General features: G+C 44.4%; 1 protein-coding gene across 1 annotated transcript; it reads left to right on the forward strand.

Annotated features, from left to right (window-relative positions):
• The first annotated feature begins 1,808 nt into the window (after positions 1-1,808).
• CUNH3orf18 (chromosome unknown C3orf18 homolog) lies at positions 1,809-24,810 on the forward strand. Its single transcript, XM_020999325.2, has 5 exons — positions 1,809-2,260; positions 9,856-10,296; positions 13,858-13,883; positions 16,463-16,592; positions 17,907-24,810. Exons 2-5 carry the CDS (start codon positions 10,063-10,065, stop codon positions 17,985-17,987), a joined length of 471 nt encoding a protein of 156 aa, XP_020854984.1. The 5' UTR covers positions 1,809-2,260; positions 9,856-10,062; the 3' UTR covers positions 17,988-24,810.
• Positions 24,811-25,083: the final 273 nt, after the last annotated feature.

Genomic DNA, 25,083 nt, shown 5'->3' on the forward strand with positions numbered 1-25,083 from the left:
TTCTGTTCCTCATCCTGGTGCCATATGGTTTTGATTTCTTCAGTTGGGTCTCTGTATTGTAAAAGCATTTTGTTTCCTTGTAGCGTGGAGATGATGTCTTTTAAAAACTTCCCTATATTATATTTAATGAAATTGTATCTGAGTGGAAAGAAACAAGCATTTATTAGGCACCTATTCTTTGGCAGGCACTTTACAAATGTTACCTCATTTAATCCAAACAACAACCCTTGGAGGTAGGTGCTATTGTTATCCCCGTTTTGCAGTAGAGAAAACTGAGGCCTACTTAGAGAGAAAGCGACCTAGTTGCGCTCACACAGCGAGGAAATGTCTGAGGCCAGCTTTGAACTCAGGAAGATGAGTCTTCCTGACTCCAGGCCCAGCGCTCTATGCACTATGGCGCCACCTAGCTGCTGCTGGTCTCACTCTTAGGAGGTGTAGACTAGACCTGTGATTTCGCTGGGTCACTTGGGGCTGAGGAAATTCCCCCTAGCAGTGTGAGTCAGCACCCTCTCTACAACTTAGAGCTTCAGAGAGCTGCAGGTCACAAGGCCTGTACGGGTCAGAAGCAGGACTCGAACCCTGATCTTTGGCTTGGAGGCCACTATATATCACTGTGGTAGTGGTGACTGCAGTGTTGGGCAGGGCAGGGGTAGAGGCAACTTACAGTCATTAACTATTTTGGGTTTGGAGGCACTCTACAAACATTTTCTGTTCAGTCATTTTCAGTTGTGTCCAACTCTTTGTGACCCTATTTGGGTTTTCTTTTGTTTTGTTTTTGTCAGATACTGGAGTAGTTTGGCTTTTCCCTCTCCAGCTCATTTTACAGATGAGGAAACTGAGGCAAACAGGGTTAAGTGACCTGCCCAGAGACACACATCTAGTAAGTGAGGCCAGATTTGAACTCACAAAATTGAGTTCCACTAAGGTCCTAGCCACCCTCTACAAAAGCCTCACAATATCCCTGTAAGGTGACCCCAAACCCTCCAGAGGAAGGGGGTGAGCCCTGAGCAAGTCACAGAGAGAAGAGGCCTTATCTAGTAGTCAGGTTAGCTCTGAGTGATTCACTCTCACTGAGTGACCCTGGGCAGACCCCTTCTCCTCTCTGGACTTCACTTTCCTTCTCCGTAAAAGGAGGGGACTGAACTAGTGAGCCCTGCAAAAAGGCATCCTAATGAACGTCGGCTCTGCCACTGACTCATTGTGGTTTGAGGAAGACGCTTACTAGCTTGTAATAGGATTAATGGACCTAAGTGTATAAAGAGATCTTGCCCATCCCCTTTCTGGGTGTCAGCTTCTTTCTCGGTAAAGTGGGGGGCAGGGGGTTAAACTAAAGAGGCACTGGAATTTAAATCAGGGGTTCTGGGTTTGCATCTCCACTCTGCCACGTTATTGGTACATAAACTAATCTTGGGCAGAGCCTTGGTCTCCCAGTCTATGAGGATGAGAAGGCTGGATAAGAGGATCTCTAAGGGCCCTCTCTGCTCTCACATGCTATGATTCTAACATTAGCCCAACCCTCAGGCCTGGATGGAGATCTGTGATTTGGTGGATGCCAGCCCATGCCCTGCCGGTTCCCTACCAGCATTCCATAAGGGATGCCAGCTCCTCCTGCCACAAATCCAGTGCTGATTCTGCCTGGCTAGCACGGCACCGGGCAGGAGCAGAGGAAGAGTGGCAGGCTAAGGAGCCAGTCCTCAGCCCTAGTCCAGTCTGGCCACCAATCCCCAGGCAGGGCAGGAGGAGAAGGGGAGGGCCTAGGTCTGAGAGCTGGGGAGGCGGGACCAGGTACTCCAAGCGTTTCGGAAAATACAATGCAAACAAACGCGCTGACAGCTGCGCCTGCTCCCCGGGCCTCGCTGGAGCCTACTCAGGCCCTGGCATCGGCGCTGCCAAGCCCATCAGGCCGGGGCATGGTGCCAGGCTGCCCTCTGCAGAGCCAGCGCCTCCCGGTCTGCTGAGGTCACTCGCCTAGTCGGTGCCCTCTGGTAGGAAGGCAGCATCCCTCACCCTCACCTAACCCGCTGCCCCCTCTCTGCCCCGTGCCCTAAGGAGCAACCCAGCTGCAGCCAGGGCTCCTCTGCACCTGGCTTTGCAGCTAGGGCAGCCGGGCAGGCAGGTGGGCAGGCAGACGGTCGGGGAGGGGAGAACCGCGGGCAGGGGGCTCTCACATCCCCCCCGCTCCTGGACCAGCCCTGCAGCCCTTCGTAGACCGAAGCCAACAGCTGGAAATCCTTAAGAGAGTGCCTTAAACGGAAACCAAGTAAGTGCCGATCCTCTCCTTTTTATTCAAGCCCTTAAGATCGGAGGGGAGGCTGGGTGGGCAGGAGGCAGGCACACAGAAGGAGAATATGAGAGAGGCTAGGATGGCAAGGGGCGGACCCAGGGGAGGCAGGCAGAGAGGTTGGCAGGTCTGGGGGTGGCACAGGAGGGAGAGGCAAGAGGAGAGGGTGGCAGGACTGGGGGTGGATGCAGGGGAGAGGGCAGAAGGGGAGGCTGGGAGGGAAAGGGGCTGGTACGGGAAGAGGACGGGAAAACTGGAAGGGAAGGGAGAGGCATGAAGGAAGGCTGGGATGGCATGGGATGACACTGGGGAGGGGAGCCTAATACTATATTATCCCATATTGGCACATATAAGATAATATAGTATCTTATGTTGGCACAGGGTTGTATATAGCTTACAGATACTTTCACAGGTATTGTGGTTACTTGGATCTTCGCAAGACAAGGCAGATGTTGTCATCCCCATTTTACAGATGAAAGACGTTGAGACTTGGTCAGGTGACCTGACTTGCCTCTGGTCCCATAATGGGTCGATGGCAGACCCAGGTCTTAGTTTTTGTAAGCTACTTGAAGTGGAGAATTTGTCTTCTCTGAACTATATGTCTCCCCCAACACCTCACACAGTGCTCTTCAAAACCTTAGGCACTAAATGTTTGTTATGTTGGATGACACAGAATCATCAGATTTTAGAATTGGGAAGGACCTTGAGATCACATATCTAGTCCTGTCCCTCCTCCCTCATTTTGGAGGCCTCCCCAGAGAAAGAGAGTAGTAACAATAGTAACTTATTGTCGTCATAATCACCCCTGCGAGGCAGGTAAGGCACGTACTCTTTCTTAATCATGTCATACAGGTGAGGAAAATGAGTCCCAGATAGGTAAAGCAATTTGTCTGAGGTCACACAGCAAGTGCACTTGGCAAGAGCCCAGATCCCCTGACCCCCGAATCCTAGATCTGTTTCTCTTCCATTTGGAATATTAGAATGGGGAGAGTTTGGAGAGGGGAGGAGAGTTAGAAGGAATAGGAAGGAGAGGGAGTGAGACAGCAAGGGGGATAGGAAAGGAGGATGGCATGGTAGGAACCAGATGGGGGGGGCAACCAGAGAAAGAAAGAAAAAGAATAGGGCAGGAGAGAAGATGTAAAATGTAGTCGAATCCAAAGTACTGGATTAGGAATCAGAAATCTTGGGTTCATATCCTATCTCTTCCAGTTACCTTGGCTGGTCACTGGGCCATCTAGGGAGTCATCATCTGGAAAATGAGTGAGCTTCCAGATCTAAAATCCTCAAATCCCATTGACAAGGAAAACTTGTCAGAGTGAGTGTGCCTATCAAAATAGATGTCGCTTGATCACTGGCATCCCTACCTTCCTCTCACAATCCCCCCTGGTGGGCCCTTAGCTAGAGAAGTAGTGAAATAGGGCAGCTAGAAGGTGTGGCAGATAGACCATGGGGTCTGCGGGCAGGAAGATTCATCTTCCTGAGTTAAAATCTGGCCTCAGGCACTTACTAGCTCTGTGACCCTGGGCAAGTCACTTCACCCTGCTTACCTCAGTTTCCTTAACTGGAAAATGAGCTGGAGAAAGAAATGGCAAACCACTCCAATATCTCTGCCAAGAAAACTGCAAATGGAGTCATGAAGAGTTGGACATCATCACTGAACAAACAGTAGGGGTATAGAGGGAAGCAAGTTAAGCAAGCCATGTGGGAAGATTTGGCTTTGACCCGAGGTTGGGCCAGTTTTCTGCCTGAAGGCAGTATGAGTGAAAGGTAGAGGAGGACTTGGAAGGTCTGTGAAGGGAATCCTACCGGGCTAGAGCTCAAGAGGGGGGAGCAGTGAGACTGGCTCATGTGATGGGTAGGGTAAGGCAGGTAAGATACAGGACTGGAGTAGAAGACGGGGACACCTTCACAAAATCAGAGAATATCAGACTTGGAAGGGACCTTGAAGGGCATCTAGTTCACCCTCTCACTGGACAGTAAATGTCTCTACGATGTCCCTGACAAGCACTCACCCAGACTCAGCTTGAAGACTTCCAGTAATCCGGAATCTCCTGGAGCAACCCATTCAACTTTTGGACAACTCTAATTAATAGGACATTTTTCTTTCTGCAGAAGTGAAATCAGCCTGTGTGCAACAGACTTCCATGGCCCCTAGTGCTACCTTCCAGAGAGAAGAAGGGCCAGGGACACAGTGGGAGAGAATGGTCCCTTAGGTTGAGGTCTGAACCCATCATCAGTGAGCTGGCTTGTCTAGGGGCTCACTTGGGGTCACTTATTTAGAGCCACAGGGGGATGATGAGGTGAACAGTCAGAACTGGGGAATCAGGGACTGCTGGAAATATCTTCATCCATGCTAGTACCCAGGACTGCAGATAAAACCAGGCATGACAGATGGCAGGCCAGAGTTACACTGCAGGCAGGACTGTGAGGGACATTGTGTTCCAAGTGACCAAAAACCGTGTTTGTGGAATCAGTGTTTTTCTTATGCCATGTACACACACACACACACACACATACACACACACACACACATACACACAACACTTATCTTCAAATTTTCATTCATTACACCTTTACTCTCATACTTACACTATAGAGGAACATACACTGAGTGGAGGGGACATATACATTCACAGCTTAGATGCCTACACTCATAAGCAGGAGCAATAAACTCTCACAAACCTACGGGCACATACAGATACTCAAAGAGCACTATATTTGGAGTCAGAGGAGCTGGGTTCAAATTCTGACTCTGGTGATTACTACCTTGTTATTTCTCTTCTCCTAGAGCTTGTCAGTTTCCTCATCTGTAAAATGGAGGGTTGCTCTAGATGCTTTCTAGGGTGCCCTTCAGCTGTGGAGAGGAGGGTAACAATATAAGAAGTATCATCTCTTACAGTGGCATGCGGACGAACGTAGTGTATAGAATGCTTTCAGATGTATTGTGTCTAACTGGATCTTCACAAGGCAAGGCAGATGTTGTTCTCCCCGCTTTACAGATAAAAGACCCTGAAACTTAGTCAGGTGAGCCCCATGAGTCTCCTATGCCCACTCACATATACTCAATCTCCCAGGCAAACCCCATACCAACTTTCACAAATACACAGTTTTACTTTTCAATAAAAAGACGAAACAAAACATTTATTCGGTAGCTCCTCTGTACCAGTCACTATGCTAGGTGCCAGGGATACAAAGACCAAAAACAGCTTGTCCTCAAGGAGATCACATTCTACCAGGAATACAACTTCTCCCCAGGTAAGTAAATGCAAAATAAATTGAAGAGGAAGCTTGCACTAACAGCTAGGTAGAGGGGAAGGAGGGATTCACCTAAGAAGTGGCTGCTGAGCTAAGCCATGAAGGAAATTCAAGACTATAAAAGGCAGTGAGGAGGAGGAGGGACAGCATTCCATGCTTGAGGAATAGCCCATTGGGCTAATAGTCCATTACAGATGGAAATAGACAGGAGGCCAGATTAGCTGAAACATAAGGATGGGTGAGAGGACTAATAGACCGTAAGTCTGGAAAGATAGATTGGTGCCAGACTGTGGAGACCTTTAAACAGGTCTCTCCCACCCTACATCTTCCCAGCCTTAGTCAAGTCCCTCCCCCTCTCTGAGCCTCAGTTTCCTCACCTGTAAAGTAGATATAATCATACTTGTGTTTGCTTACTTCACAAAGCTGTTGTGAGGAAAGTGATTTGTAAAATGTAAAGGATACAAGAACTAGGATTCAAACCAGTTTCTTTACACTAGAAAACAGAGCTATTGTTATGGTTATTGTTCTTGTTATTATTCCTGGTTGGCCCAGACCAGACCTGAGTAGGTCAGCTTGGAGTGTGGCTTCAAGGCAGAGTTCTCCAGGCCATCTTCACATGGTTGATGCTTAGAAGACAGAATGAGGAGCTAAAGAAGATTGATATGAAGGAGTCAGATCTCAGCCTCCTCAAACTATTGGTCAGAAGGCTTGTCAGGGTCAGGACCCCGGAAAGGCACCTCAAAGTCACATTATCTCTGAGCTGGGAGGCAGGGCCTTAGCAACCATCTAGTCCAAACCATGCCTATCTCTTCCAAAACATACCCCTTAAGGAATCAGGCACCCATCACTTGGGGACCTCTAATGAAGGAGAAGCCATCACCTCTGGAGGCAACCCAGCCTATGACTCTGAAGGGAGGAAGTCTTTCCTGACATTGAACCTAAACTTGCCTCTCCACCACTTCTACCTGCTTCTGGTTTGGACCTCTACAGCCAAGGAGAGAGAGCGTAATACTCTTTAAATACCTGGAGAAAGCCATCAAGTCTCCTCTTCTCTATATTTTGGGGTTACCTTACTGACCTTGAATAATGAAGAGTTGATGGTTTTTCCCCCTAGTCATTTAGATACCCCTCCTTTTTTCACTTTGCAGAGCTTTCTTTTTTTAAATTTTTTTTAATTTGCAGAGCTTTCTTGACACACTCATTTGATCATATTTCATACAATCTCTTTTCTGACACACCCTCTGAAAACAAGATGTTCCTTCTTTATAGAATATCAATGTTTCCCAACCTTTTATAGTGTGATAACTTCATTCTTAGGGTAACAAAAACAGAGGCACATTATAAAAGCTGTATTCAATTCAACAAGCCTTTATTATGCTCTTACTATATGCCAGACAGTATAGTAGGTGCTGGGGGTACAAAGACAAAAATAGAAGTAATCCCTACCTTCAAGGGATCACTGAAACTAACAGTCCTTCCAGTATCATTCCTCCCTAATCCATTTCCTTTCCTCTGTAGCCATTTTAGACAATCTATAAATTGCTACAAAGACAGCCTCATGTAGGGGAAAAGTCACTGGGAATACAGAGCAAGAGATGATGGTATTGGAAAGAGCCTGGGAACAGGAGACCTGGGTTCTAGTTCTGGCTGCATCACTAACTCATTGTATAACCTTGGGCAGTGACTTCTCATCTTAATCAGTTTCCATTCTCCAGACTTCCATTTCCCTAAATATAATGTGAGGGGGCTGGTCTAGTTGAATTCTCAGGCCCAATCCAGCTGTGACTCTAATTCTGGTGCTATGCGGCTGATCCTGGGTGGTGTCTTGGCTATCACTTCTCTGTGAGAAATCAAGAAACAAAGAAATGAAGAAGATTTTGTCCCCAGGTCTATAATGTACTATAATGGGAGTGGGATGGTTAGCCTCCACTAAAAGTGGTATGATGCCTACCCTCCCTCATTCCTCCCCCTCCACATGAATTGTGAAGAATGTATGAAGAATTGTATTTTTAAATAGATTTTTTGTTGATATTTTTTGTTTTTGTGTTGCCTAAAATTTCCCCATGTCCATCCTCTCCTCCTCCTTCCCAGAGATCCCTTATAACAAAGAATTTTTAAAATTTAAATAATTTAAATTTAAAGTTTATTTTAAATTTTAATTTTTTAAAAGAATGAAAAAGAAGAGAAAAAAATCAGCTATACCGATCAATGTATCAAAAAATCTGACATTATATGTAATGTTCCATATCTGAAGATCCCCATCTGTGTAAAAGAAGGGATATCTCTTCTTTGTGGCCAAGGTTGTTCTTCATAATTTTGCAATATTCAGTTTCAATTGTTTTGTGATTATTGAGTGAAGGCATTTAAAACTTCCTCTCACTGCAGCCAACTAGACAGCAAAATCCACAGAAATTTGTCTGTTGAGCTAGAGGCAGAGAACTGGGCAGCTGAGTCTAGGTTGCTGGTTTTTTGCCTGATATGATTTTTAAAAACATATTCTATCATATTTTGATTAATGCCTTCAGCTTTTATATTGCCTTCATTTTGTTAATATCCCTCCCCCTTTTCTTATGCATTGAGCCATTCCTTGTAATAAAGCTTTAAAAAAAAGAAGAAAGAGACCTTTGTTACAAGGAATGAATGGCTTGCTGCAGGGAGAGATATACTCAGAAATGAATATGATATAAAAACAAAAGGCATCCATTAAAAAATAAAACCCACAAGTTTATTATTCTCCATTAAATCAATTTCTCTCTATCTCTCTCTCAAAAAAAAAAAGCAATTCAGCAAAGCCAATCAACATAGCCTTTATAATAATCTTGGAGGAAGAAACAGTGAGGTGAGTTTCTCCCCAAGTTTTTCTGTTGTTCAGTCGTTTCAGTCGTTTCAGTCGTATCCAACTCTTCGTGACCCCATTTGGGGTTTTCTTGGCAAAGATACTGCAATGGTTTGCCACTTCTTTCTCTGGCTCATTTTACAGATGAGGAATTTGAGTCAAACAGAGGGAAGTGACTTGCCCAGGGTCACACAGCTAGGAAGTATCTGAGGCTGGATTTGAACAAAGGAAAATTAATTTCCAGGCACTCTATCCAGTGCCACCTAGCTGCCCCCAAATTCTTCAAGTTTCTATAATTCATTGGTGTGGACAATCCCTTCACTGATGTGTATTGCAGCTTGATTCACACCTTAAGAGATGGTTTTTGTGAATTGCCAGTAGTCAAAAAAACTTCCTCACCTGGTAGCTAGCCTCCTGGTAACAGATTCATCCATATTTAGCTAGCCTGGTCCTAAGATAAAAAATAAGCAGTCTATTTCCAGCTCAGCTTCAACTATTTCAAATCAATAAACATTGATTAAGCTCCAACTATGTACAAAGTTCCTGTGCTGGGCTCTGGGGACACAAACATGCAACCCAGTCGTACCCTCAAAGAGCTTAGATTCTAAAGTGGGATGGAGGGGTGGAGGAGGGAGAGAACAAGTAAACAGATAATTCTAATACAGGGGAGAAATCAAGGCAAGGGATATGTGTGAACTGCTAAGAGAAGGGATGGTCTTGCTTTGCTATCTGTATCCCTGGAACATAGCTTAGTGTTAGGCACAACATAAGTACTTTTTCATTTATTCATTCCATGCAATGGGCTAAGAGGAATTTGAGGAGGATGCAATTATTTTCATCTGGGAGAGTCTGAGGAAGGCTTTCTGGAGAAGGTGACCCCTTCTCTTGGCCTCAAAAAGAGGGGATGGAGTTAAACAGAAAGTCTAGTCCAAGCATAAGGTAATAAATAGCTTGAGCAAAACTAAGGATGTGGGAGAAAATTGAGTAAGAAGAAGGTGCAGAGAATAGCCCAGTTTGGCCTATAGGCTACATGATGGGACATTGTATGCAAGAAAGCTGGAGAAGTAGAGCAGAGGCTTTTCAGAGGCTGGAAAGGTAACTTGGAGCACGGGCTTGAAAGCAAGAATCATTTGCACCTTGGTTTGACTCGTCATGGCCTGTGTTTTCCTGACATAACCTCTGAGACCTTTGAAAGGTCTCTTCCCTGTCCTGATGAAGATGATTCTTGTACAGGATTTTCCCACACATTGAGAACGAAAACAAAAGACAAAATAGGCTTTCACATCCTCAACTATGCAAAACATGGTCCTTTTATTGCAAATTCAGTTCAGCCTAGTTAATGTTATTAAGTGAACAGAGTGACTTCAGATCCTGTAAAGAATGTTCTAAAAATAAGGATTTCATAGATTTTTCATTTGTCTTCAAATTTCAGCTTTCTTCCACCCCACCCCCAACCCTATTTGTTTTTTTTCCACAACTTCAGGGTTTCTGGACATTTGGCATCTCTGGGCTTGGAAGCCAAGGCTCCTTCTTCATTGGGAGACATTGTGGCAGCCTGTGCATATGATGCTAGAGGCGGACCCTCCCAGGAAAGCCCTGGGGAAACCCCAATCTGCTTAAAACCTTTGGAAGACTGTCCTGCTTGGGACAGTTGTTGGAGGACTGGACCTGTCGTGGCCAGAGGCTTGGGATGACTTACAGCCCAACTTCCCCTCGGGACTTGTACCGAAGCAGCCCCCCCACTCCAGAGCCTGACCTGGGGACCACCACAGATGGGGCTGCTTCAGAGAGTGCCACCCTCAGTCCTGAAACTACCAGCTTTAATGGCACCAAAATTCCAGATGTGGCCAGCAGCGGGGCCAACATGGGGACAATGCTACTGTCCTTCGGAATCATCACTGTGATTGGCTTGGCTATGGCAATGGTAAGAGATCAAGGGATGAAAAAGGAGGCTTACCTTGTTTTAAGGAAACCCACAAATGGAGGCAGGGGAGGGAGGTAATCAGTGTGTTTTCTCATCTGTCACACAGTGGTAAGTGGAAGATCCAGGATTTGAACCCAGATTCTCTGACTCCCAAGAGGTGCTTTTGCCAGAGGCAGAGTCATGACAGGCAGTAGGTAGGACCCTGTCATCTTCTACATCACAGAATCCCAGATCTTAGTAATCCAGTCATGGGGTAATAGGATATTAAAGCTGGAAGGGCCCTTTGTGATCAATTAGCCTAATTTCTGTCATTTACTAGAGAGGGAACTGAGGCCTAGAGAGGATAAGGGACTGGCTCAGGGTCACCCATCCATTAGTGTCAGAGCTAGGACTCCTTATCCCTTAGTTAGGGTTCCATTTGGTAGGCCATGGTGACTCACTTTCCTTGGATAACACCTGATGGGCATCAGTCACCAAGATTGGTTGGCCCTGTGTCCTTTCTGTGACCCTGAGGCAGGCAGGGAGATGCCCTGATTATACTCATCATTTATCTTTGCAGCTCGGTTGGCACTTATGATAATTCCTTAAAATTGCAAGGACCTTGTTGGCCCATGATTCAACACTGATGCAGAATGACAAGTATCTGTACAGCTTTTTGAATCAATGCCAAAAAAATACATCTAGTTTCAGAGAGGCAGCTTAGAAACTGGGAGCCAGGAACCCTACATTCTGATCCCACTAACTTGCTGATTGACCTTGAGCAAATCACCCTACCTCTCTGGGCCACAGTTTCCTTACCTGTAAAATGGGCGGTTTGGATCAGATTCTCTCTTAAGGTTCCTTCCAGCTCGGATATACTCTAAGTGTTCCCCATGCTGATAGGCTCCCCAGGCTCTCTGATTTGTAGGGGGAGGGGAACTACATGAAAATCCCAAGAGTTTGGGGTCTCACCTTCTTTCCGGGAAGCTTTAGCTCCTCCAAGTTCTCTTGGCCTTAACCATACAAGATTAAACCTGAGAAAGAAAACAGTAGGGGTATAAGTTCAGCTGGAATCAAAGCTGGAGAAGATATCTAGTGCTGGCAGAGAAAGGTTGCCACCTTTTCCAGCCTAGAGGGCAGCCCAAGCTGGTGGGGTCACATGCTAGGGATAGATAAGGTCTCCTAGGAACATATTCCTAAATTTTTCTCAATTCAGGGACCATAAAAAGGGGATCTCACTTCATTGACTTTGGGTAAGACCCTTCCTCTCTCTGGGTATTGTTTTCCCCTTCAACATTGGAGACGAATTAGCTGGTCTTGATTTCTAGGATTCCTCCTCTCTCTGAAAGTCTTCCCCTTTCTCCCCCACCCTGCATTCACATTCTAACCTATAGGTTTTCAATTCAATTTGAAGGCCATTTTCAAAGTGCCTACTGCATGCGAAGCCCTGTGTCAGACACTAGGGAGATAACAAGTCTTCAGTAAGGCATCCTACAGCTTCCAGTATAGTAGGGGGAATAAGACACAAATACATAAAATTATGCAATATGATGTGACAAATGCACGAAATGCCCTGAGTTGGAAGGCTGGTTGCCAGCAAAGTGAGCCAAGTGCCTGGCTTTGGCTGCTTGCTTCTCCAGGCAGCTAGCTGACTCATCAGATAGAGTGCTGAGCCTTGAGTCAGGAAGACCTGAGTTCAGATCTGGCCTCAGACACTTACTATCCATACTAGCTGTATGACTCTGGGCAAATCACTTAATCTCTGCCTGCCTCAGTTTCCTCAACTGTAAATGGAGATAATGATAGCACCTAGTCCTAGTATTGTTGTGAGTAGCAAATGAGATAATATTTGTAAAGGGCTTACCGTGGTGTGGGTGCTTAATAAATGCTTATGTCCTTATTTCCAGGGAAAGAGAGGTCAAGATGCTCCCATCCTCCCTGCCCCCACATACCTATTGTCCTCATGAGACTGGGAGATTGTCTTGCTTCGTGGTTATCTCACTATCTCTGGCTCCCTTCCCACTTACCTCAGGTGCCACTTCTTCCATGCAACCTTCTTGGCTTCCCCACCCCTCCCACCAAATGAAAGGAGTCTTCCCTTCCTTGAAAGTTCTCAGGAGGCTTTTCCTGAGACTCTCCAAAGCATTTTTCTTACTCTCTCCTGAATCTGTATTTGTTATTCTCCCTTAGGTTATAAATTCTTTGAGATTAGGGCCCGGCCAAAGCAGAGTGCCAGGCCTTCAGTTTAGAGCATCTTTTTGAATTGAACTGAAAGAATTTCAGTTGCCTTGGGGTTGTTTGTATCTAAGAGAGGAGGTTCCTTGAAAACCTATTTGTCAGTTTCATTCATAGCCCACAAACCAAGTGACAAGCTTTCCCCTTCTTTCCCCAAAAACCAAAATGGGCAATGTTGATAGAACCCAACTTTTGTCCCAGAAAAAAAGGAGTCCTTACTTTGAGTGAAAGTTGGCCCCTGAACTAAAGGAGTTCTGGTCTGAGCAGGTCACTCAATCTCTTCGTTCAGGAAGCTCTTGGTCCAAGGTGGACACACTGCTCCTGTCCTCAGGGAGCCCCAATCTGAAGTGTGAAGACAGCTTCTGCCTTCAGGGAACTCATGAAATAAGGGGGAGATCAGGCCCCAGCCTTCAGGGAGTTCCTGCTTTGAAGAGGACCTAGAACCCACACCCTTAGGGAGCCCAGAGACAGGGCTGAGCCCTAATGGTATGAAAAAAAATAGTCTTTGCCCTCAGAGACACCCCCCCCTTTCTGAAGGAAGAGGCAGGGCAGAGGATACAAGTCTCACTCAAAAAAGGGGACCTTGTCCAAGTTGTTCCCCCTCCCCTTTAGGGGAACCTTTACAAATACTAGTAGATACTCCACATTTCTCTGTATCCTTCCACAGCTTCTAGTGTCCCCTCCCCACTCCAAGATAATGTCTGGGGCAAGTGTCAGGTAGACAAAGGGAGGCAAGTGGAAGTTTGTGTGCTGCAGGTGGGCAAAGCTGGTTCCCTTTCCTCAGCTTTGCTGACGACCCTGAGAAGGCTTAGCCCCTGAGGTGACCATCTGTGATCTACTAACTAAGATGGGAGGTAGGATTGCTATGTTAACCAGGAATAGAAATCTTATTAATTTAATTCCACAAACATTTATGAAAGTCCTACTGAATATGTATAGGTGAAAAAAACCCCCAATAGACCCCTGCCCTCAAGGAACTTAAAGATCTTGTGTTCAGTTGTGTCCGACTCTTTGTGAGCCCGTTTGGGGTTTTCTTGGCAAAGATGCTGCAGTGGTTTGCCACTTTCTTCTCCAGCCCATTTTACAGATGAGGAAACTGAGGCAAACAGGGTGAAGTGACTTGCCCCAGGGTCACCCAGCTAGTGAGTGTCTGACACAGCTAATACCTTATTCAGGTTTCCTGGTTCTATATGTTGCTTCTTCTTTCCTGTCAATCTATGTCGCCTGCCCTCTCCTAGACACCTATATTACCAACTGCTTGCCTCATAGCCTCACCTCCTCTTCCCTCCTCTAGTTGATGGATGGCTTACCCACCCTGAAATAACTTTGTCTCTCCTTCTCCCCTAGGTTCTGTACATCAGGAAAAGGAAGAGGTAATCCCTTCATTTTTTTCCAGGCTTTCAGTACTGGGAGCAGCACAAAGATGGGGAAACAACTGAGGGCAGAGAAGGGAGAAACAGACACATACATATTCATACACACATACATGCACACACGCACACAGAGGCCTTGGACTGAGCTGTTGGGAAGGGATCAGATCCTTGCTCCTGGGACAGTGCACCCATGGCTATAGAGCTGTGTGTGGGGGGGGACACTTTTTCCCAGGTCACCATTTCTCTACCCTCTCTCTGCCACCTTTTTGGGTCCAAACCTCTGATTTCATTGGTGGAGGAGATTCTCTTCTCTCAATGAAGATTCGTGCCTTCTCTGCAATTTATATTTATAGCTTTAAAGAGCTGCTGGGGGCACAGAGAGGTTGACTAAGTGGTTTGGGATCACACAACCTCTGTGTTATTGGTAGGACTTGAACCCAGACCTTCCTGATCTGAAGTTGTCCCTCTATTTACTAGGCTACATCGCCTCTCTTAGTCCTTTAAGTTTTAAAAAAATACTTTCCTCACAAGTGTAGTTATTATTATACCCATTTTGCAGATAGGAAACTGAGGCATAGAGAGATTAAGTGATCTTCCCATTGTCCAACCTATAGCTGGGAGATTAAGAAAAAAGAAGAGGAAAACAAATATATTCCCTGTCCTCATGAAACCTGCAAGGGATAATGTGTAGGATTTAGGAACTGAACTCAGGTCTTCTGACTAGAAGAATGGTACTCATTCCACTCATTGTACCTTGACAAATCTCAGCTGTTTTTTAAACCATGGAGTTAGACCATGCCTGGTGGTGAGAGGAGATACAAAATTAAGATGGTGATTCTCACATTTGACATCTGTGGTCAATGTGAATGTCATGTGAGTGGCACAGTGGAGAAAGTTCTAGACTTGGAATCAGGAAGACCTGAATTCAAATCCAGTCTCAGACTGGCTGTGTGATATTGGGCAAATCACCTAACCTGTCTCAGTTTCCATATCTGTAAAATGGGGATGATGATAGCACCACCACCACCCCTGGCTTGTTGTGAGGTTCAAAAGAGATAATATTTGTAAAGTACTTTTCAAGCCTTAAAATGCTATTTAAATGCTAGCTAGGATTACTGTCATTCCCTTTGTGCTTATGGAAACAGGTGAGCTTCGAGGCTGTAGCCTGGGCTACCCCCCCCATATCCACAGGGTGCCATAGCTCCATCCTTTCCTGGGCCCCTTTGTCATTGCCACCCTGTCCTGGGTCTCCTGGCTCCAAGTCAGGAAGGCTCTGCCTTGGGAACCAATAACTTCATTTTTGCTGCCTCACAATCTCGACTAAGTTATCCCCTGAAAATAAGTCTTTGAAAACTCAATTGCTTTTCTTCCCATTCACATCAATGTAAGTCAAGCACCAAAGGGAGGTAGATAAATCTTGTTATTTATTGCTGGGGGAAAAAAGAAAAGAAAACTCATAAATGCCCAAGGTCACACAGCTAGTCAATAGCAGTGGTGACAGAGAATTCAGACTGGGATTCTGGATACTTTTAAAATTTTGACTTTGCTACCAGCTTACGGTGTGACCTTGGACAGCTCCTTTCTTATAGGGCTTTGGTTTCCTAATTTGGAAAAAAAAAATGAGAGATGATCTGTAAGGTCTCTTCCTGCAGAGAAATGTGTGTCAAGTAGCCCAGGATGACACCCTCAGAGTGGGAGGCAAGAGGTCTGGCTGCTGATTGGTCTACAGTCTATCCCAGCTCTGACATTCTGTGTTCTATGGTCTAACGTCTTTTCCTGATATTGACATGCTATATTCTAAGCTCCGGCGCTGACATGATCTGTTCTGTGTTCTAAGATCTCTTCTTCTGGTGCTGATGTTCTGTGTCCTAAGGTCCTTGTTAACTCTAACAGGCTCCTATTCTATGAATTCCAAAAGCAAACATAGATATTTGTAATGAATATCTGCTCCTTTGATTCATGTACCTTCTCTTCCATTCACGTGGAAGGCAGAGTAGATAGCCCATAAGCCTCAGTTGGGGATGTATTCCCTGGCATGTTTTGTAGCCAATCAGTATGGAGTACCTATAGGCTGTGGGGCCTGGTCCTGAGCACCCATGGGAAGGCCTGTCATAGGAGGCCCTGCCTTCAGAGTCTCTGCCAACCCTGTGAGTAACTTGCTAGAAATGAGTAAGGGAGAGATGAAGGTTTCAGTATATGGGTACCTAGGTTCATAGGTCCTAGAGCTAGAAGAAACTTTAGGGGCTCTCTATTCAAACCAGAAACTGAGGCCTAGAAAGCTGAAGTGATATGCCCAAGGTCACTCAGCTAATAAGCAGAGGTGTGATTCTAAGCCAAATCTTTTAACTCTAAATCTAGTACCCAAAAATGGGGCGGGAGGGGGTTGCTGAAAAAGGAAGGCCTGCACTGGTCTCTCCCTAGAGGCAGCCATTGCCTCCCCCATCATACCCATTAGCCGGGCTATGTCTTAGGCCACTTAATATTCAGCATCCGTTGTGTGCAGAGGGAGGCCTTCACTAGCACCAGACAGGAGACAGAGGAGAGGGAACCTCACATTCCACCCCACTCTCTGCTTTCAGGCTGGAGAAGCTTCGTCACCAGCTTATGCCTATGTATAACTTTGACCCCACGGAGGAGCAAGATGAGCTGGAACAGGAGTTGTTGGAGCATGGAAGAGATGCGGCCTCTGCACAGGCCTCTCAGAACAAGGTACAGAGTTCTCTGTCTCTGTCTCCTCTCTCTCTCTCTGTCTCTTTTTCTCTGTCTCTGACTCTGTGTCTCTGTCTCTCTCTGTCTAAAGCACTGTATAAATATTAGCTACCATTATCATTATTGTCATTATTTTTAAAGGGTGGGTTGGAATTTAGACAAAAAGAGGAAAAGAGAACATTACAGACATAGGAGACAGCATAGTCCAGAGTATGGAAAACGCAGATCATGTTCCAAGACTATGAATAATCGTGCTTGTCTGGAGTCAGGAGGACATGGATGAGGTGATAGGAGACAGGACTGGAACAGTAGTATGATACTGATTTATTGTGTGATTCTGTATACCTACTATGTGTCCATCTCTAGACCAGAGGTTATGGGATGATAGGAGAGGAAGTCAGTCTGGGAAAAAGGGCAAGACATACATGATTAGGAGTCAAGAGACCTGGACTCCAGTCTTGGTCCTAAAAAAAAACAAAACATGCACACACAAGTATATGTATGTGAGTGTATGAATGTATATATATATATGTACATATATATATACATATATATGTATACCCCCACACATATATATATATATATATACATGCATGTAATCTTTTCTATCTATATATAATTTATCATTCATTTATATATAATCTATATAATTTATATCCATATCTACACAATCTTTTATATCTATATATTTTATATGTATGATCATGTGTGTGTATATATTATATATATAGAAAGAGAGAGAAAGATAAAGAGAGAGAGAGCTTTTCTTCTTCTCCCAAGGACCTATCCTGCCATACAAAGAATAAAAGAGGGAAAAAGCACTCAGCAAAACTGATCAGACACTCACCAAGTCCTACCTCAGATGTAGTATTCTGTACCTATATTGCCTCAGTCCTTACAAGAAAATAAAGGGATCTGTCCTCCTGTCTCTGTCAGGTCTGAGCTCGGTCATTAAAATTTCATAACACTGAGTTTCATTTTTTTGGAGACTCAAAAAAATGTATCCATTCAAAGTGTTATCATCATGTATATTGCCTGGTTCTATTTACTTTACTTTATATCACTTAGTAGAAGCCTTCCCATGCTTCTCTGTATTTATTATTTCTTAGTTACATGGGCCACATTGTTTAGCCACTCTCCCATCAACTTTGTGTGCAGACTCTATCATGAGCTCACTGTTTAGCCTTGGGAAAATCTCTTTGCTTCTCTAGGACTCAAGCTTCCCCTTCTGCAACATGGTGGGTTTTGCCTGAGTGGTCTCTAAGGGCTTTGTCTTCATTCTCTGATGTGCTTCAACTTGCTGCTTCCTCATAGATTCTACTGACCAACCAGGGCCCGATGCAGAGACCCAGCCGGCTGGTTTTTACTGATGTGGCCAACGCCATCAATGCTTGACTGGCATCAGCTCCAGTCTTGGGATGCTGCTGGGGGCAAGGAGGACAGCACCCCTCACCGGCCAGCACTAATTCTAGTCAGCTGAAGGGATCCCAGAGCTGGCTCTGCTGGGAAGGTCTCCCAGTCATTTCTATTTCTAACCCACACAGTGCTGCCTGACCTGGAATTTATAAAGCTCTGTTTGGACATAAAATTGGCATCACAGCCCAGCACAGAGAGAGACACTGTCCCCATGATATAAGACAAAAATGGCGCCTGAGGTGCCCGGGTCCTCTTTGCAGGAGGCATCAACTGACTCCACAATTCACTGGTTCTCTGTACCTCACTCTCTCTCTTTCCCTCCCCTCCTCTCACCCTTCCTCCCTAGGCTGCAAGAAAATCACACCAGGCTAATACCTGGCTTAAACTGATGATCAAAGGAGTTGAAATCTATGAGCACAACAGACTAAAATCTGGGCCAAGTTCAGTGGTCAGCTTTTGTATGTGCATGTGTGAGGCAGGGCTGGGGGAAGCTGAAGCCATCATACCTCTAAAGCCTCTCTGTCCCCTACTAATAATGTATTCTCTATTCAACATAAGATAAAGGAGAAGGGGTGAAGGAGGAGAGGGAGGAAAGGGATAAAAACAGGAAGGAGAAAGGAGGAGAAAGGAAGAGATAGGGATGGAGGAGAGATGAAATATGGAATATTTGGAAGGGAAGAGAGGCAGGGAAGAAGAGAGATGGGAAAAGACAGAAATGGGAGAGAGAAAAAGCAAGGGAAGAAGAGTCCAGGCAGGCTCTCATAATCCTGACCCATGTCTGGAATCCCTGCATGCTTGGTACAGCTACTTCCATTTCTCATGGAAAAGGTCACTGGTGAGTGTGTTTGGAGGTAATGGGAGCGGGAAACCAGTGGCTCATGGAACAGCCTCCCCTCCACATCCCCCACTTAGGCCTACATTCAATAAGGAAGTAGGCCTCCTGGGATTGCTTAAAAGGCCAACTACCCTATGAATATAGAGCTGTATTTTTGGAGAGTAAGACACTTGGGACCCTTACTCGTGCCTGTGAGGAGTCAAAGAGGGATTAAGAGACATGTGAAGCAATCAAAGATATTGAGGACCATCTGCCCTGCAGACCCACCGTCCAATGCATAGCAGGTGAACACTGCTGGGTTAGCATCTGGACTAGGCTTGGCTTGGAGGAGAGAGGATGTCTACCAGGGTCTATCCCGACCACTCCAACTTATCCAGCTGCAACATTAACAAATGTCTGGTGTGTGTGTGTGCACGCGTGTGTGTGTGTGTTCATGCACACGTGTGTCCTTTTGTGTTGGTGTGTGCATGTTTCTTTGTAGAAGCACATATGCCTATGTGTTTTTGTGTGTGAATGTATGAATGCATACATGTATGTCTGTATGTCTGAAAGGCCAGATCAGCCTTTTGTTGCTTTTTAAATCCCCAGAGTAGACACTTAATCCATCTAAAGTAGCTTTCCCCCATGATTCTGGTGGTGCTAGCAGAGTGAGATGGCTTCCTGACTCTGGGTTGGGTGGGAGTAAGCAGATAGTTGCTTCCTGCCATCTGAATGGGTACAGGAACTGGGCCTGGAGGCACCTGGAGGAGGTGGGAGGCAGGGTCTCCTCTCCAAAGGGCAATGATGACATTCTGATGAACTTTTCCCCTTCTCCCCATCATGGAACAAGAACACTCTTCTAAAGGCCAACATGACTACACCATGTTCTCTGCCACCTTTCAGTAAATATTGTCCTACCTGTAGCTACAGGCCTTTAAAATGGGAAGCCTCATACCTGACCAGGATTGGGGTGGGGTGATGCTGATAGCTTGGAGGGATGGGACAAAGGGAGGCCTTTGGGAAAAAAAAAACCCACAAGGTGTCTTGCCCGCTTGTTGAGCTGACCACATTATAGCCAGGCCTTCCACTCAGGGAGTAGATACCCAATTGAATTCAACCAATGCATTTCAGAAAATAGTCATTAAACATCTGCTGCCCTGAAAAGCTCTGTTCTAGACCTTGGAAGCCATACACAGTTTATCTAAGACAGGATCCTTGCCTGCCATAATGCTCAGGGTCTAGGATAGGGAAAAGACATAAACACAGATAATGATAATGTACAATACTTTTTTTTAAAACAGTATTTTATTTTTTTTCCCAATTACATGTAAAGAAAAATTTTAACATTCACTTTAAAAAATGTTTTTGAGTTCCAAATTTTCTCCCTCCCTCTCTCCCTCACCTCTCTCCTACCTAAGATGATAAGTAATTTGATATAGGTTATATATGTGCAATCATATAAAACATTTCCATATTAGTCATGTTGATGCACAATACTTCTTGACAGGTTCATTAGAGAGGTTCGAAATCTTGTATGAGGTCCCAGTTCTCTCTTAAAGTTGAAAAAAATTTCCCCCCTGCTTCCCAGGCAGAATATAAGCTCCTTGAGGGCAGGTCTGTCTCACTTTTGTATTTGTATCCTCGGCATCTAGTGCCTGACACATAGTAGGTGCATAATAAATGCTTGTTAATTGATTATGTATCTAAAATCCTCCTACACCTGCCCAGCATCTGCCCTTTCCCCACCTCCCATGATAACTACACATTTACTCCAGCCAATAGGAGATAAGAATATAAGAATGTGTGTGTGTGTGTGGTGTGTGTGTGTGTGTGTGTGTGTGTGTGAGGGGAAGAGGGTGTGAATTTTCAGCTTTTTCTGTAGCATAAATACTACCTGTCAGGAAGGAGCTCCAAGGCCTGGGAAGTCTTTGCTAAGGGAACAGTATTTATAAATTCCTGCTTTGAGAAACTATAAATATATTGGTCCTTCAGTTTGCTCCAAGGTCTTTGGATAATTTAGCATTCCCATTAAGGTGTAATTTAATGCTGAAGGTTTCCACGTGAAGGCATTAAAGATGCAATTAAGATGTTTACGTGAACTGAAGTGAGAACCTGTTAAGCCCTGTGTATTTGCAAGGTGGAGCATCCACACTGGCACACAGTGGGGAGAAGACTAGGATTAGGAGCCACAGCATCCATGACTGAATCCCCACTTTGCTGCTTGTGTGACCTTCAACAAATTATTTGCCCATTCTGGGACCTTAGAGGATTATAGACCTAGAGCCGCAAGGGGCCTCAGAGACCATCTAATTCAAACAGTCTTTGAGCAGAAAATTCTTCTGCAACCTCCCCAACAAGTGGTCACTGAATGGGTATTGCCTCAGTCAAACTGAGACCTGGGAAAGACCTTAGATGAAAAAGGTCATGGTCTCCCACTGCATCTGGCACCATCTCCAATTGTGCTGATTTATATCTTGCTACTGGATCCAGATGGTTCTGGAGGAGAAAATGAAGCTGGTGACTTTCCACAGCCCTCCCTCACTGAAATCCAATTCACTTACAAGTCATGGCATCATGATGCCATGGTCCTCTTCAAGAATGAAGGACAAACAATAACAACAACGACTTGAAGACCTCTAGTAACAAAGAGCTCACTACCTTATGAGAAAGCCCATTTCATTTTGGGATAGCTATAATTGTTAGAAGGGCAGCTAGGTGGCTCAGTGGATAGAGCACTTGGCCTGGAGTCAGATGCCCTGAGTTCAAATTTGGCCTCAGACACTTACTAGATGTGTGACCCTAGGCAAGTCACAACCCCATTTTCCTCAATTTCCTCATCTGTGAATGAGCTGGAGAAGGAAATGGCAAACCACTCCAGTATCTTTGCCAAGAAAATCCCAAATGGGGTCATAGAGAGTTGGACATGACTGGAACAACTAAACGACAATTATTAGGAAGTTGAACTGAAGTCTGCTTCTCTGTAGCTCATGAAACTCATTGTTCCTTTGACATCCATCAGAAAAAGCCTAATTCCCTAATCAGGCTCCTGAGTTTCCCAAGGAACAGGCTGACAAATACTTTGAGGAAAGGTATAACATTCTCCTTTCCTCCTCCTCCACCCCTACTCTCACCACAACCATACCTAAATCTTCCCACGCTAAACATGTGCAGTTCCTTCAACACAGCCAGGCCTCTCACCATACGTCTCCTTCCTTGGGACATGCTCCATTTTGACAATGGCCTTCCTAAAATGTAGCACTTAGAACTGCACTGGACTAAACTAGATTTGATCTGAGCAAAGGACAGAGTAGAATCACAGGGCTTGAGTTTGAATCTTGGCTTTATTACTTTTTAGCGGCACAAACTTGTCACTGAACTTGTAGACTCCAATTGCCTTGTTGTGACTGTCATTTGTTAACTTCACAATTGGGAGCTGAGGGAGATGGGGAACACTTAGGTGCCATGTGGCCACCATTGAGCACTGGCTACTATCACTGGTGATGCCCTAGTTGCCAAGTGATATAGTACAACAATTACTGGTGATTTGGGGAGCTCGTTCCCAGAATTGTATTGGCATGCTAGACCAATCCAGTGGTCAGATACACGAGCTGTGTAGCAAGGCCAGAGCCAGAAAAGGACTTGCAGCTATTGTGAAACTTCAGCATTTGTGGTGTAGATGAGTTCTTTGACTTCCTTGGGGTGTATTCCTAGCAGTGAGAACACTGCTAGATAATTTACTCACTTTCTTGGCATCATTCCAAGACTGTTGGTGGAGGTATAAATTGGTTTAATCATTCTGGAAAGCAATGTATTTTTAATATATTATTGATAATATATTTTGTTTTTACACTGCTTTTATTTCTCAACAAATCCCTTTCCCCCTCTCCCACTCTGGGAGCTATCTCTTACAACAACAGAAGGTAGGGAAGCAGATGAACAAAAGAGAACCAACATATCAAGGGAGGAAAGAAGTTATATTTTCATATCTCCTTATCAAGGCCAAGCTTGGTCATTATAATTATGTGGCAACCAGTCCCAATTTCTTTTTTTCTTTCCATTTCCATTTTTGAAGTCACTGTTTATATTGTTTTCCTGGTTCTGACTTTTCCTCTTTGTCTAAATAGACATGCACACACACATATACGTATATCTTTTCCTAGGTCTCTCTGTATTGTTCAAACTGAGGCAATTAAATAGCACAATGGATACAATGTTGGACATGAAGTCAGTAAAACCTGAATCCAAATTTTGTTTCAGACAATAATTGTGTGACCCTGGGCAAGTCACTTAACATCTCTATGTCTCAATTTTCTCATCTATAAATGGGGATGATAATATCTACTCATAGAGTTGTTGTGAAAATCATATGACCCTTATAAAGTGCTTTGCAAATCCTATGGTGCCATATAAATGTTAGCGAATATCATTCACCTTTTAAATGATATGTTTCATCACATATGAAATGTTACTGATTTAATTTTATATCAAATATTACTGAACCACTGTTCAGCCTTTCCCCAATCAATGGAAATTTACTTTGTTTCTAGCTCTTTGGAAAGATGTTATATTTTGGTACACCCGGGACCTTCCTATCTTTGATTTCCTTGGAGTATATGTCTAGCAGTGGGTTGTCACTGTTTGTCCTTAATTCTTGAAGAGGACCATGGGATTGCAGAGTCAGAGGGTATGGGCATGTCAGTTACTTTCATGGCATTATTCTAAATTGTTTTCCATGATGGTTAGGTTGATTCTTAGCTCCACCCCCAACAGTCTATTAGTATGCCTATCTTTGGATGCCTCCTCCAACAGTGATCATTACCATCTTTTGTCAATTTTGCCAACTTTCTCAATATGACATAAAACATTAGAATTCTTTTGATCTGTATTCCTCTTGTTAGTATTTGAGGAATCTTTCATACTGTTAATAGTTAGTAGTTCTTTATTTCAGGAATGTCTTTTTATATCCTTTGACTCTTTGTCCATTGGGGAAAAGCTTTTGATCTTAAGCATTTGTTAGTTTTCTATATATCTTGAATATTAAGCCATTATCTAAGATATGTGATGCAAATTTTTTTTCCCCAATTGCTCCTTTCCATTCTTATCCTAGTTACATTGATTTTGCTTCTAGCACGGAGAGGGAATCTGAGGTCTTAAGGCCACTTGTGGCCTTCTAGGGCCTTGGGTGCAGCCTTTTGACTGAGTCCAAGTTTTACAGAACAAATCCTTTTATTAAGGGGATCTATTCTGTGAAGTTTGAATTCAGTCAAAGGGCCATAGTTGAGGATCTACAGGGCCGTATGTGGCCTTGAGGCCCACAGGTTCCCCACCCCTGGGCCTTATACCAAATCAAACAATGTATATTAAGTACTTATTATATACTTAAGTATCACTGAGTACAGAAAACGAAATTAGTTCCTGCCTTCAAGAAGTTTGCATTCTACTTTGTTTGGGACACTTCAAAATCCTGTGTCTTCACCCATTCTCTTCTCTTTCTGTTGCATTCTCATAAAATGAGATAGAAGGCAATGCTAAGCCCTCTGCTTGTGCCCTTCGATGCCATCTCTTCCCCTTTTCTTCAGGAGCTTACCACCAATGAATGACTAGCCCTTCTATCTCCTTTTCTTTGTATGAGGCACTCAGTAGACTGCAGAATCCCGCACTCCATCCTTCCAGCTTGAAATTCTTTAATATACTCCTTTGATTCTACAACTACTATGGTGGCTCCATCTGTCCCATTCTTACTCCAAACCATTGTTCTAGGACTGGACCCCTTGGAGGGTATGGAATGGTGAGAAGTACTGCTAAGGACATACATACTGCCATTAGATTAGAATCCAAGATTCTAGAATTCTCAGGACAGGAATACCCTTAACATTGGTCATTGTGATTCTCGATGTGATTCTCATCAAGACAAGGAATTTATCTGGGATTTAGGATTACACTTGGCATAGGAACAGTCCTACTTTGTGCTATAAAATCAAACTGACAGACCATGGCTCATTGACCTTCCACTTTGTTCCTATCCAGAGGACAGATCAGAGAACAGCTGAGCAGATTTGGGTCCTGGGGAAAGGGGAGCCTTTCCATGTACATGGTATCCCTCCTGGTCCCTGAAACCAGAAATGAATTCTTTGGGGCAGGAGCACATAGAAATAACATCTGGCATTTGCAGCAATTTAAAGTTTGTAAAGAATTTATATAATATATATATGTATATGTGTGTATATGTATGCATGCATATGTATACATACATGTATAGTC

This window comes from Phascolarctos cinereus, unplaced genomic scaffold (assembly GCF_003287225.1).
Source record: "Phascolarctos cinereus isolate Bilbo 61053 unplaced genomic scaffold, phaCin_HiC Scaffold_4;HRSCAF=312, whole genome shotgun sequence".
NCBI classification, from domain to species: domain Eukaryota; kingdom Metazoa; phylum Chordata; class Mammalia; order Diprotodontia; family Phascolarctidae; genus Phascolarctos; species Phascolarctos cinereus.

Coding starts and splice junctions, on each gene's coding strand:
- CUNH3orf18 (XM_020999325.2), top strand. CDS start 10,063: ATGACTTACAGCCCAACTTCCCCTCGGGACTTGTACCGAAGCAGCCCC. Junction 10,297..13,857: donor TTGGCTTGGCTATGGCAATG/GTAAGAGATCAA, acceptor CTTCTCCCCTAG/GTTCTGTACATCAGGAAAAG. Junction 13,884..16,462: donor TACATCAGGAAAAGGAAGAG/GTAATCCCTTCA, acceptor CTCTGCTTTCAG/GCTGGAGAAGCTTCGTCACC.